We start from the raw sequence: 13,449 nt of genomic DNA, 5'->3' as shown, positions 1-13,449 counted from the left end.
ATGTGTGTTTGGGCTACTGAGCTGATGAGGCCTTATAGCCTATAGGCTTTTGTAACATGTGCTTTCTCATGCTTTTCAATTAACAAAAAAAAAAATGTGACAAGAATAGACAAATATAAGTTTTGTAGACGAAATTGGCAAACAGTCATAGTTTATGTTTGAATTTAACATGTAAATGTTTCATGTCATCACATGTAATGGTATGTATGTATGTATAATGAAAAGATCAAAAACAGAGAAAATAACAACGCTCCAAATCATGATCATAGATCCATATCAGTGTGTCTATTAGAAGATTAGGACATTACCTAGTTAAGGTGTTGTATAAGATAGAGCCTATAGATTCGGTTTGGTAAAAACGTTTTAACTAGATTAAGCACGCACGCTTTATGCAACTTAAAAGAGACTTTGATGAAGTGTTGTCAACGCCAAGAACAAAGACCTCTCTGCTCTGTTTTGAGATCCAGCTACTCTTCAAAGTTCAAACTAATCAAAAGTCCCGATTTCTTACTTCAGTCCATGGATTCTGCTGGATTCTGAGGTCAGTTTTATTTTGATTCTGCTTTTTTCTCTCAAGTCAGATTTTCATATCATCTCTTCGAGAAACATAGATTATTAATATTTTGCTTCATGATGGAAACCGATTTAAAGAATTAAGAATTAGAAATAATTACCCGGTGGACTTTGATGTCTTCTGAGACGATTTCAACTCCAGACCAAGGCTATTCTTACCAGTTGGCATCCATCCCGTTGTCTTGCGCGAAGTAAAAATTAATGATTATAAATCACCCAAAAAGTCAACTAATGCTCTTGCCTCTCTGACACCACACCACTAATCTAATCAAATTAAGTATCGGCTAATTGTTGAATTACGTACACCAAAAATATTAGAATTTCTATATTGCAAATTCACGAAAGTATCAAATGACATATAATAACAAAACATATGATATGGTTAACTTTTCAACTCAAAATTTGAAATAATTTTCTAAGATATATATTTTAGAAATTAAACCTCTAAAGAATTTTTCTTAAACAATAATTAAGTTCTGGTTTCTGTTTCTGTCTGTAATCATCATCTGCTTGTTCAGATAAGCAGGTTTGAGTTCTTCTTTTCCTCTTCTGTATTTTTCTGAATTATATTTTCCATCTTCTTGATATTTTACTGGAATCTTGATCCCTCTAAAAGTTCACTTTTCTTTTATTTTTCTTTCTTACAGATCAACCAATCAAAACCAAAATGGGCTTTAAGGTTGTGTTCTTGATTTCTCTGTTTCTACTTCCTGTTACTTTTGGCAGCAACATGGAACGAACCACCTTGGTTATAGACGGTGCACATGGAATCGCTGAGACCGATGAGAACTTTGTCTGCGCAACGCTTGATTGGTGGCCACCTGAAAAATGTAACTATGATCAGTGTCCTTGGGGTTACGCTTCTCTCATTAATTTGGTATATTAAACAACTTTGAGCTTAATTTGACCCTTAATTACTTCATCTTAGTTATGCCTAAAAAAAAACTCTCGTTTTTCTTTAATCTTTTGAATGATTCAGAACTTATCTTCTCCTCTTCTTGCTAAAGCTATTCAAGGTTTGTGACATCTATCACAAACCGAAATATTCTATTCTCATAGACTTTTTTTTGCTGAAATATTTTGATTGTTGTTAGCTTTTAGGACGTTGAGGATAAGAATAGGTGGTTCCTTGCAAGATCAAGTGATCTACGACGTAGGAGACTTGAAGACTCCTTGCACTCAGTTTGAGAAGACAGACGATGGATTGTTCGGATTCTCTAAAGGATGTTTGTATATGAAACGCTGGGACGAACTTAACCGTTTCTTTCATGCAACCGGGTAAGTATATACCTCAGTATGGTTCTATGCAGAGCATAATCCACATTGACTTAACTCTAATTCTGCAGAGCTATCGTGACTTTCGGTTTGAACGCGTTGCATGGGAGAGATAAACTCAACGGAACTGCGTGGGGAGGAGACTGGGATCATACCAACACTCAGGATTTCATGAACTACACAGTCTCAAAGGGTTATGCTATAGACTCGTGGGAGTTAGGTATATACAACTATATCTCTCTTTTGATTGGCCCATGTTTGTTTCTCATATATTAGTGTTGGTCCTTTTATACTTCCGATATAGAACTATAACACAAGATTTGTTTCTTTCTTGTTCTTGACTAGGTAACGAGCTTAGTGGAAGCGGGATTTGGGCAAGCGTGAGTGTAGAGCTCTATGGGAAAGACTTGATTCTACTGAAAGATGTAATCAATAACGTTTACAAGAATTCTCGGACCAAGCCTTTGGTTGTAGCTCCAGGTGGATTCTTTGAAGAAAAATGGTACTCGGAGCTTCTTCGGCTCTCTGGACCCGGTGTTCTTGATGTCCTGACTCATCATATATACAATCTTGGTCCAGGTGCTGCATATGCAAAATAAATCAATCAGAGACTCTCTTTGTATCATTCCTAAACAATTATGAATTGAGTGTTGCAGGGAATGATCCTATGCTAGTGAATAGGATACTAGATCCAAATTACTTGAGCGGAATTTCAGGAACATTTGCCAATGTAAACCGAACAATTCAAGAACATGGACCTTGGGCTGCTGCTTGGGTTGGAGAAGCTGGTGGAGCCTTTAACAGCGGTGGCCGTCAGGTTTCCGAGACATTCATTAACAGTTTCTGGTAAGACAGAATCAAATTCCACATTTTATCTTTGCTCGGTTCTATAATCGAAAAACATGGAACTCTTTTCCTAAGGTACTTAGACCAGCTCGGTATTTCGTCGAAGCATAACACCAAAGTATACTGCAGACAAGCTTTGGTTGGAGGTTTCTACGGTCTGCTCGAAAAGGAAACGTTTGTTCCCAATCCAGATTACTACAGGCAAGTTCATAAACTATAAACTGTAAATCCTAAACCATCATGATAACTATAGGCGAGTCATAACATAAACTTCTTGATCTCGAACAATCTGACCAGCGCGCTTCTTTGGCATCGTTTGATGGGTAAAGGCGTTCTCGGCGTTCAGACAACTGCCTCGGAGTATCTACGAGCTTACGTTCATTGCTCCAAAAGAAGAGTGGGTGTATATCTCTCTATCTTTCTGTCTTTAAATCATCCTCTAGTTTCGGTTTGTAACAGTGGAATCTATCATCTTAGGCGGGTATAACGATTCTTCTGATCAATCTGAGTAAGAACACGACGTTTACGGTCGCAGTCAGCAATGGCGTGAATGTTGTTTTGCAAGCAGATACGATGAAGAGGAAATCTTTTCTGGAAACACTCAAGAGCAAGGTTTCTTGGGTCGGAAACAAAGCTTCGGATGGATATTTGAACAGAGAAGAGTATCACTTGAGTCCGAAACACGGTGACTTGCATAGCAAGATAATGCTCTTGAATGGTAACCCTTTGGTACCCACGGCCACCGGAGATATCCCAAAACTTGAGCCAGCCCGTCATGGTGTGAAATCTCCGGTTTATATCAATCCGCTGTCAATCTCTTTTATTGTGTTGCCTACCTTCGATGCTCCTGCTTGTTCTTGAAGAGGATGGTTATTGGTGAAAATCAAACATTGAAGAACAGACCGTAAATTTCTTGGCAATTGTATATATTATCTATGTAACACATACTATTGTATACTGGAAGTGGTTTATTCCAATCTAAATATATCTTTTTTACTTTCAGTAGTATAATCATTTGATTAAGGAGAAATATAGATTAGTGGAATGTGTCTAAATATACAATATGAAGATGAAAACTTGTAGTCTTATGCTTTTTTTTTTCATTTGCAAATCGATAGACCATACAAAAAATAATAATAGTGAAGGACTATAGTGGAACCATTTCTAGGTAGTTCTGAGACGTTTTCTCGAGAACCTCTAGAATCTTCTATCCGGTCACACAGCAAAATCGGCATCAGAAACTTCTAGAACTTTGTGGGTACCAATAGGGTTCACGCCTGACTTGAACATGTTGCCTTCAATGTACCTGCAAAATAGAAACAGAACTCCTTATCGTCAGAGTGGAGAATGAAGAAAGAAAACCTTCAACTTTTCTGCCAAACCAGTCATCATAAACTCATCCAAATGGATTTCGCGCATAATAGATCACATTGTTCAAATTCTTATACTCGATCGTTTCGCTGTTTTGTCTGAGTCAAAGCTTTGATCTATGGTTCAAAAATTGGGTGAGAACTCACATTTCTTTGAGGAATGGGTGCTTGTAGAATGCGTCTGGGATTCTCCCGGTAAATTGGTTGTGATCAAGGTACCTGGTTTCATCAACATCATGATCCCATTAGAATGCATATTTTCTTTTAGATAGTAAGCAAATCAGGGACAAGGAGAAAGATCAGCGATCTAACACAAAGACTTACAGGTATGTCAGTTTAGGAATATGAGCAATGGCAAAAGGAATGTTTCCGATAAATTTGTTGTAAGACAGGTAACTGCAAAACCAATCAAACAGAGATCAGAGATCTAGCGATATAGTTTGTTGCAGATGACATGGAGAATGTAGAATGCTTACACAATCTCTAAGTTTGTAAGATTTGACAGCTGAGCAGGGATCCCTCCACTCAAATAGTTATTATTCAAGTACCTAATGATTCGAGATTTTAAAAAGAGAAAGTGTAGTACATAATCGAATATATCAAATGGAAGAGAGAAGCAAAGGGAAAATTCAAAGGGATGCTTACAAGTTGCGAAGAGCTGGGAAACTTCCATCAAAACGGATGAGCTCCCGTATAGTTCCCACCAAATGGTTGTTGCCAACATCTCTGAAAAATAATGGGACACAAACCAAACCTGATCTCAGTAAAATCAATGGAGAGTAATGATAAAGACCCAAACTGTACATAGAAAATGGCTATTGGTGTTTACAGGTGGCGAAGGTTTTGCAGCGTCCCCAGTTCTGCAGGAATTCTACCAATGAGACGGTTTTCTTGAAGATATAGATACCGAAGCTCGGGAAGAGCAGCCAGTTCCTTGGGAATTTCCCCTTTGAAGCTATTGAAGCTCAAGTACCTTAAACATAAAAAAAGAAGGAAAAGAATCATGATTTCATTTGGACCCAATTGGAGAATCATCAGAAGCTAAAACAAGAAACAAGGTACTCACAAATGGGTTAGTCTCTTCAGCTCCCCAATCTCGGGAGGAATCACATCTTGTAGCTTATTCCACCTCAGGTTTCTAATAGTAACAACAGAGAAAATGTTTATATGAAGTATTTGGAAGCATTGGCATGATATAATGATACAAACCACACTCCTCTCACATAACTTCTTAGTTCAAATCTGTGTTTCTGAAGAAAATTGGATACTATCCTGAGTTTGGTCTCAGAACAATAAACTGACATAAAAACAAAATACACAGTAAATCAACAATCTTCTTTGTAAGAGCACAAGGAACATACAGTACTTTCAGGCGTTTCAGTCGCCCAATTTGGGGAGGGATTGGACCAGTCAACTTGTTGTTATGTAGATCCCTGAAATATCAAAGAAACCAAATCCAATTTTAATTTAACCATCTCAGAACAGCATAGCTCTAAAGAATTAACAGCTCTTCGTATTTTACTACAATAATCTTGTTTGCAAAAAGATATTCAAAGAGTTCTTGCAATAAATCTACCTAATGTGACAAATAAAAAAACTTTAGAAAGTAACTTACAGTCTAGTCAAATCCAAAAGGTTTGTTACTGCAATGGGGAAAGGTCCAACAATCGAAACCGCATAAACTTCTCTGCAAATCAAAAAGCTCAAGTAAATTAGTTCAGTCAAGCAAATCAGGTTGATGAAAAAGAAACAAAGAGAAGTCAGAAGAAACTACAACTTACAATTCAGTGACAACTCTATAGTCTCCTTGTGTAGAACAGGTGACACCAGACCAAGGTGGAAGGTCTCCATCTCCACAAGGATCGTCACCAACCCATGAATACACCACTCTCCATCCCAAAGAGGCTTTAATTTCATTCAAAGCTTTCACTGTACACAAGATGAAACACATATTAACTTTGAGGAAACCTGATTTCAAAAGATACGGTAGTAGATGATGCAGAGATAGAACCAAACCATTGAGACTATAACAAATAGTATCAGATCCAATCATTGTTCACACATAATTATAATCTCTAAATTTCAGCTCAGATTAGAAAGAGAGAAAGCAAAAAGATTCCAACTTGCGTGCTATATCATGAAAATTGATAAGCGATAAGACGAATCTGGATAATGGGTATCGACCAAATCTGTTAAAGAGCTATCAATCAATGGAGGATCGATCCATAAACACAAAACCAGATGGTGGAACTTCAACTTACCATCTCGCTTCAATGTCTTGGAGTGAGCAAAAGCAAACAAGATAGAGAAGATGCAGATCAGAAGTAGCTCACAGCGAGAAGCCATGGTTTTTGCTTGAACAGCCAAAGTGAAAGAGAACAAACGGGATCTAAGAGGTGAGCGAAATTAAAAAAGTCATTTTTATTTTCTCTGCTTCCTGAGATTCGTAAACCGAATACGTGTATCCAAACCCGCTTCTCACCGACGGGTTTGGTAACGACCCGGATGTTTTCTTCTTGTGGATCAAATCCATTTGTGTCAAATTGTTTACATTCCCCAGTTAGTTAAACATGTATGTCCTAAAACACAAATGACAATGATTTGAAACATATGGTGCTTTGTCAATTAAGAACAAAACTTCGCTTTAGGCTCACAATCTAGATATTTTTGCTATATTATATCCATGCTAATTATGTTAATCACTATTTGAACATAAATACTCGATTTAAATTGCTTCACATTTGGTTTACCGGAATAGGTAACTGTTAATTATTAGCCTCAGTGATTCAGATGAGATCAAAACTGGGTTATCTCATAATTGGTTGGTCCAGAACCGGTTAACCAAAACAAAGCCTTAAAATCAAAGTCGGATAGGTTCTCAAAACTAAGAGTTGCAAAATAACACACTGAAGATTACATTAATATATGACAAACCCGCAGTTTCAAAGTTTCACATAGCCATAAGATCAAACACCAACGATAATGTTTCTGATAAGTGTCTCAACTTGAGAAAAACTAAACACACGGAGAAACAAGAAGAAGTTCAGTTCTCAGAACTGGAAGATGTGTCTCCACCAGATGAAGAAGACTCGCTGTTAAGTTTCTTCATTTCCTCGTACGCCCATTCAAGTCCGTGACAGTAATGCACCGGCGGATTAAACCTTGTATCAGTTATATCATCTGCCAAGAATGCACCGTTCTCCACCAGAAATTTCACCGCTTCTCTCTTCCGCTCTTTGGCTGCAGCGTGGAGAGGGGTCCACCCGCACGAGCCCCATGTTCTGGCATCGATGTTGGCCCCACGTTCGAGGAGTAAATCCATGACTTCTATGTGACCTCCCTCTGCTGCAAGGTGAAGGGCACTCACTCCTTTTGATTTGGGTCCCCATGCTAGAGCGTTCACATCCATTCCTTGGTCGAGAAGCTGTGTAACGGATTTCAGATCGCCTTTTCGGGCTTTGATGTGGAGTGGAGACCAGCCTCTGTCATCAACATTTGATCTGGGGGATCGGCGTCTAAATGAGTTACGCCGGAGCGAGAATGCAACCGGGGGTTCTTGGAGCATTCTGGGTCTGAGCTTCAGCTAAACAAGAAATAGCTTTGACGAAGTAGGATCGGGATCTGTGTAGGACTAAGAGACTCGGGTAGAAACTAATCAAACAAGACTTACTCAAGAACTCAAGCCAAGAATGTCTAGAGAAGGTACTACTTCTGGTTAGGGATTTGAAAGAATATCCAGACTAGACAGCAAAGGAAGCAGACTTATGTAATTCAGTTGAAAGAGAGCAACTCAATTAACGGGAGGCAACAGAGTGATTGGCGATGCAGTAAGGGAAAGAAGGATTCAAACCAGGGCCGAAGACACTAAGCTTTTGAAGGATCACAGATAAAGCCATAGACAGGGAAGAGAAAATGAGCATCACTTTGAGAGAAATACAAGCCTAATGATTGTGAAGAATCCTAACGGAGCACGACCACATCGAGACTGAGAAAACCCCAAATTTCAGCCTTATAGAAGTGTGATTTTACCAAATCTGCCAAAAAAAAGAAGAAAACCAAATTAGTGAAAAAACAGATGAACACACAACAAAAACAGTAAATGCCCCAACAAGAAGAAAGCTATAAATCTCTCTGTCATATAAATAATCACAAAACCACAATTATCACTCACACAACAATTCAGCTCGTGTGTAAAATTGGCCATCAAATCCCAGGTAAGGACAACTCAAGAAACTAGTCAATGGAATCAGAAACAAAACCCTCACCACAAGACAAGATCAATCGAATCAAGGGAACTAACGAGTACAAACTTGAATCATCGATCACCAATCAAGCAAGCTCCAAATTACACATGAATCAGAACAAACCACAGAAAAAGTTGACGAACTAAAGCATACAAATCCAACGATGAATCCGAAACGACAAAGAGACAGATCAATTTCGACACGCAAGGATTTTCACACATGCTTATGAACACAAGGAATCGAAAAGTCTGAGAGGCTCGTACCAGAGAGATAGAGACAGAGAAATGGTGAAAGAAAGCTCAGAGATAAAGATATTTCTTCTCGCCAGAGATCGATCGGAGAATATCGCAGTAGGGTTTTTTTTCGTCGCTCGAGATAGGAGAGAATCGAATTCTTCGTAGAAGGCTGTGACAGAGAATGATAAATATCGGTTTTGTTTACTATTTCTTGTCGAATCTGCCAGCTCATACCCCTTAATAAAATAAAAAGGCTGGCTTACCACACATCGGCCCAATTTAACAGGCCTGTGTCTAGCCCATTCTAAAAACCGGATCTCTTCCTCAAATTGATCCGGTTATTAAAATCAGTTTTCCCGGTTAACTTTTGGGTAAACCTAAAAGTTTATTTTATACCCCAACGACCTGCTTGCTATCAAAACCTTCCAACGGAGAACTTCAACGGCGAGCTCGGGACATTAATTTTATACCCTCCGGCGATATCAAATCGGTATGTTTATGGATTTGGAGCTCGTTATCGTCAAATTCTATGCTTATTAGTATTAATTTTGTTGAATTTTGGTCGGATCCTCTTGCGATTCAGTTGTATTAGTCTCTTTTGGGTTGTGGCTGCAATTTCATCCATTTTAGGTCAAGTTTAGGATTCCTAAGTGCTTTTATGGCCTTTTGAGTTTCTTCTTGATTGTCTAAAGCGTTTGCGATTACTTAGTATTGGTTCTTTTGCAGATTTTCATCAACTCTAGAGCTTATGTTTCTAAATTGTTACAGCAACTGGTTCTCATACCTTATATACACTACTCAAATCAAATCCCTGCATATGAATTTTCTGGCATTGTTACTGAATCTCCTCACTGTTTTAGAAAAAAAAAAAAGAAGGTTCTTTTGCTTTATAAATATCTTCTTGTTAAATATCAAAGTGTGTATCTCTATCCCTTATCTTGACTCCTTCTCTTCCTTTTTGGCATTGCTAATCAGTTTCTTTCATTCCCGTTAATGTATTCTTATATTGATTGCAGGCTTTGTATAATAAAGGGTTAGTTTCCAATTTTGCAATGGTATCTAGAAGTGAAGTTCTCAGCCTCTGTCGTGCCCTGCTTCGAGCCGGACGTCAATACCCTGATTACAACATTAGGGAGTACACTAAGCGAAGGACCTTGGATGGCTTCCGCATGAACAAGAATCTCACTGACCCATCGAAGGTGAATGAGGCTTATGCCGAAGCTAAAGCACAGCTTGTCGTCGCTGAGAGAGTGCTCAAGGTCTACTTGGCATATCCTCCCAAGACCAAGAACATCATGGAAGTCAAGCTTCAGTAGATGTATGTTTGTCATTTCAATATCCTCCAAAGCTATTGGCTATTATTATTGGTCATGTTGAAACTACTTTCTATTGATTGGTTTTTTGAGTTCTGATTTGCCGGAGATTAGGCTTGAGAATATGATTGGTGAACAACTGGTGTTTGTATGGGATTATTGATTCTTCTATTCATAGTTCTTCCCAACAATGAAAGATTGATTTGTGCACTTCTCATCTAGTCTTCGTGTTATATGATTTCAGACATTATCAAGTGAAGAAGTGGACACTGTGAGAGAAATTACTTGGATTAGAGCAGAGATAGACTAAAGGAAATGAAGAGTTCATGGCTTCTTTTTTTCTTCGTAATAATCTCACACGATTATGCACTTGTTGGATAACAAATGTTCCAACTTGTCTGGAGTTTCTGTATTCTTATGTTAGGTTATAAATCTGGGATTCAAATACAGTATTTATCTATTGTCAGAATTTCTGGAGAAATCTGTATGATACAAGATAAAACAATAGCAAAATTGCTTCTGTTTGCACAATTAAGTTTTTTGGTTTTTTGTCAAAAGATCAAATACAAACACAGACAGAAATGTATATAGCATGATTAAAACCTTTTCAGTTTTAAAGAAGAACTTCATAGAGAATCAAACGAGAGGAATGAGTGTAATGAACATATAACTCTCTGTTCATCTACTTTCCAAGCAAACGGCGTCCACGTTGGTTTGATTGTTGCACTCTGAAGTTGAGTTCGTCAACATCATCATGAAGATGGTCAAGTCCTTTATTCTGCTTCTCGATTTCGCTTCCCATGTCAACAGCCATGTTCTTTAGCTCCCCCAGTATATCACTCAAGTCTGAAAGCCCGTCGTCTTGCTTAGCCTTTTCCATCTGTAATAAACGAGTATAAGTTTAGTGGCGTCCAAAACACAAGTTTCACTCAGATATATATGTTCATCAATGTCTCAAGTAATTAGCATTACATGACCCCAAATAGAGAGAGTTCATGGATCGTCCAAAACACAAGTTTCACTCAGATATATATGTTCATCAATGTCTCAAGTAATTAGCATTACATGACCCCAAATAGAGAGAGTTCATGGATCAGTCATCTCAGATACGGGAGTAGAGTAATGTTCCTAGGAAAGGAAAAATAGAAGGGAGGGAAGAGAAGTCCTAACCTCCACTCTCTGATAGGCATCAGCTGATTCGGGGAGCGGTTCTCGGGTTCTTGATTGTCCTTTGGGTGCTGAGTTCAGTCCCAGTTTTTCCCTTTTCTCTAAGTGGTTAACTCTTCTCGTTGGTGAGTGATCTAAGCCGAAACACAGAATGGAAATCAGCAATTAGGTCAAAGTAAAATAGCTGAGAGAAGAATTGAGATATCAATGACCAAGAAACAAACCTCTGGTTATGACAGGGCCATTTATAGGACGAGTCTTCTTTGGTTTCCAAGTCTTTGAAAACATGCCTCCAAGGCTTCCAAGAAGCTTCTCACCCTGAAAACAAAAAAAAAAGCCAAATAATTCAGCATCTCAATCAATAAACCTCACATCCCTCGGCTTTCTTATCTCACAACAACAACCAGCCAACTAATATCCTCAGAAAAAGATTGAATGTTTTCATTAAAATCAAGAACAATAAGGAAGAAAAACTCACTCGACTGAGATCCTGATCGATTTCAACAGCTTTATGGTGCGTCCTTGTGATTTGCTCGCCCTGCTCGTGTAACATGACCAAAGTTCTGGTAGCATCTGACCTAATATCTTCTGCTACCTTCAAACAACCGTGTACAGATTTCGTCGTCTCTTCAGCCTTGTAGACAGCATAACCTTCAAGCTCCTGAACCGACTGGTTTTCGATACCTCCAGAATCACGGAAATTGTTCTTGTACTGGTATTTCGAGGTCGAAATCAATGACTGTTTCGATGAACTACTAAATCCTTTCTCAACTCTCTCACCATGAAAAGGGTTTGTCATATCAGCCAAAGATGGTTCAGAGGTAGTCCTCTTAGAGGGGTTAAGGGTATGTTTGTTGTCCAATTCGTCGTCTGAATCGAAAGGATTTGGCTTGGAAGACTTGAGATCGACAGAGTTATGCTTGGGAAGATTAGCCGGTGATTTCCTTAAACCAAACATTTTCTCTCAGAAAAATATCACAGAGCTTGTTGATTCAGACAAAGAGAACACTTGGATTGGTAACTAATAAACCTTCCTGGAGAAACCAAAACATAGTAATCAGGATTGATGCTTTTGATTCTAACGTCTAAGCTAAGAGAATAAAGTAAGATTAAAACGGTGTTACGATACGAAAAGGTCATCAAATCCAAGACATAGTTAAAGGAGTAAAGCAACAAGACCAAAAAATAGAAATTAATTTGGGCATAATTGAGCATATGAAGTGATTAAAGAAAGAAACAAAAGTAAGTGCATCAAAGAAGCCAAGACTATGAGATCCCCACACAAAATTCGCTCGAGAATTCTCTTTGCGAACAAACAACCGTCTGGGGAAAGCAGAAGAGGAATCGAAAGCCCAAGATCTACCAGAAGGAAATTGAGAATTTTTGGCAGGAAAAGATAGAGAGGAGATTGTGGTTACCTGGATGCGCGAAGTGGAGTCGGGAAGACGATGAAGAAGAAGAAGAAGAAGAAGAAGAAGAAGAAGAAGAAGAAGATTGGGTTCTTAATGAATAGAATTGTAAGAAAAAAGGAGGAACAAATCAATGCGAAGGAGAAGGGATCAAAAAGGGCAAGGATTTAACGCGGAGACGACTCGGAACGAGAACGACCCAAGAATTTGAGTCTTTGGGTCTATGTTGACGAAGATTTATCAAGGTTATATAAAAAAAAAAACAAAAAACAAATTGTAGCAAGGAACGTGGGGTCAATTAATAAATAAACTAAATTATTTAATTCAAATCTAAAACGGTCATATCTATTTTTTTCTTTAGCTAGCGCAACTTCATTGTGAAAAGGAAATTATAACATTTAATTTGCCACTAAAAAAACTTTCTAACCAAAATCAAATATTTGAGATTTTTTTAATAATATTATCATAAAATAAACACGAAGGAAATAACTTATTTTACTCGGTTTCTGCTGTTTTGTTGTACCGATGGTTTAGTTTATAAATTGCATGAAACCAACCATTCCACTCCCAATTTCCTTTTCGACGTTTTGTGGGTAAGTTGTCAACTTTGTCATCCAAAAAGAACGTTCTTTGTTGAATTTGTCAAAGAGAACATATTGTATCCCAAAAAGAAAACTACTTGAACATAGAAAATTGTTTGACAATATGTCAATATGTATGCATATGATCATGCCTAATTTGGTTTACAAAAAAAAAAAAAAAAAAAAAAATGATCATGCCTAATTAATCTCATTAATTTTTATTTATTACCGGTTACAATCTATAACGACTACATAATCTTAAAATGTCCTAGTAGATATGATATGCCCTTTCAACATTTCAGATAAAATTGCATATAAGTATATTTTTCCTCATTTCAATATTTTGGTGAAGAACAAGTTGGATTAGGTTTTTTTTTTTTAAAGTCAAGTTGGATTAGGTTAGGTTAGACAAAAAAAAAATCTACTTAGTGTCTT

At 37.8% G+C, this 13,449-nt stretch overlaps 5 protein-coding genes across 7 annotated transcripts; 2 read left to right on the top strand and 3 right to left on the bottom strand.

The window, feature by feature from the left end:
• The first annotated feature begins 399 nt into the window (after positions 1-399).
• On the top strand, positions 400-3,699 carry LOC9300803 (heparanase-like protein 2). Of its 2 annotated transcripts, none has more exons than XM_021015547.1 (10): positions 400-541; positions 1,221-1,450; positions 1,553-1,589; positions 1,668-1,851; positions 1,920-2,068; positions 2,194-2,427; positions 2,505-2,694; positions 2,770-2,895; positions 2,992-3,091; positions 3,172-3,699. In XM_021015547.1, the coding sequence occupies exons 2-10, from the start codon at positions 1,241-1,243 to the stop codon at positions 3,553-3,555; spliced, it is 1,614 nt and encodes a 537-aa protein (XP_020871206.1). In that variant the 5' UTR covers positions 400-541; positions 1,221-1,240; the 3' UTR covers positions 3,556-3,699. The 2 variants fall into 2 exon arrangements, with proteins under 2 accessions (XP_020871206.1, XP_020871207.1); XM_021015548.1 differs by lacking the exon at positions 400-541 and adding an exon at positions 1,059-1,099.
• LOC9300802 (probable leucine-rich repeat receptor-like protein kinase At1g35710) lies at positions 3,678-6,578 on the bottom strand. The gene is made up of 11 exons (XM_021015549.1): positions 6,326-6,578; positions 5,846-5,993; positions 5,680-5,751; positions 5,426-5,497; positions 5,131-5,202; positions 4,894-5,037; positions 4,710-4,790; positions 4,541-4,612; positions 4,389-4,460; positions 4,212-4,283; positions 3,678-4,000 (listed from the first exon to the last, which is right to left on the bottom strand). Exons 1-11 carry the CDS (start codon positions 6,408-6,410, stop codon positions 3,910-3,912), a joined length of 981 nt encoding a protein of 326 aa, XP_020871208.1. The 5' UTR covers positions 6,411-6,578; the 3' UTR covers positions 3,678-3,909.
• A 371-nt stretch (positions 6,579-6,949) lies between these two features.
• On the bottom strand, positions 6,950-8,738 carry LOC9302496 (ankyrin-3). Its single transcript, XM_021015550.1, has 2 exons — positions 8,572-8,738; positions 6,950-8,098 (listed from the first exon to the last, which is right to left on the bottom strand). The coding sequence occupies exon 2, from the start codon at positions 7,627-7,629 to the stop codon at positions 7,108-7,110; it is 522 nt and encodes a 173-aa protein (XP_020871209.1). The 5' UTR covers positions 7,630-8,098; positions 8,572-8,738; the 3' UTR covers positions 6,950-7,107.
• A 182-nt stretch (positions 8,739-8,920) lies between these two features.
• Positions 8,921-10,388, top strand: LOC9300801 (LYR motif-containing protein 4). 2 transcript variants are annotated; one of them, XM_021015551.1, is made up of 3 exons: positions 8,921-9,034; positions 9,561-9,862; positions 10,102-10,388. In XM_021015551.1, exon 2 carries the CDS (start codon positions 9,597-9,599, stop codon positions 9,858-9,860), a length of 264 nt encoding a protein of 87 aa, XP_020871210.1. In that variant the 5' UTR covers positions 8,921-9,034; positions 9,561-9,596; the 3' UTR covers positions 9,861-9,862; positions 10,102-10,388. The 2 variants fall into 2 exon arrangements, with proteins under 2 accessions (XP_020871210.1, XP_020871211.1); XM_021015552.1 differs by lacking the exon at positions 10,102-10,388 and having other exon boundaries at positions 9,561-10,067.
• On the bottom strand, positions 10,297-12,648 carry LOC9300800 (SNAP25 homologous protein SNAP33). The gene is made up of 5 exons (XM_002864678.2): positions 12,443-12,648; positions 11,503-12,058; positions 11,249-11,342; positions 11,028-11,158; positions 10,297-10,737 (listed from the first exon to the last, which is right to left on the bottom strand). Exons 2-5 carry the CDS (start codon positions 11,980-11,982, stop codon positions 10,540-10,542), a joined length of 903 nt encoding a protein of 300 aa, XP_002864724.1. The 5' UTR covers positions 11,983-12,058; positions 12,443-12,648; the 3' UTR covers positions 10,297-10,539.
• Between the last annotated feature and the right edge of the window lie 801 nt (positions 12,649-13,449).

Source organism: Arabidopsis lyrata, assembly GCF_000004255.2.
Source record: "Arabidopsis lyrata subsp. lyrata unplaced genomic scaffold ARALYscaffold_8, whole genome shotgun sequence".
Lineage (NCBI taxonomy): Eukaryota > Viridiplantae > Streptophyta > Magnoliopsida > Brassicales > Brassicaceae > Arabidopsis > Arabidopsis lyrata.
Note: the sequence above shows the minus strand (reverse complement) of the source record. Positions and strands in the feature narration are given on the sequence as shown.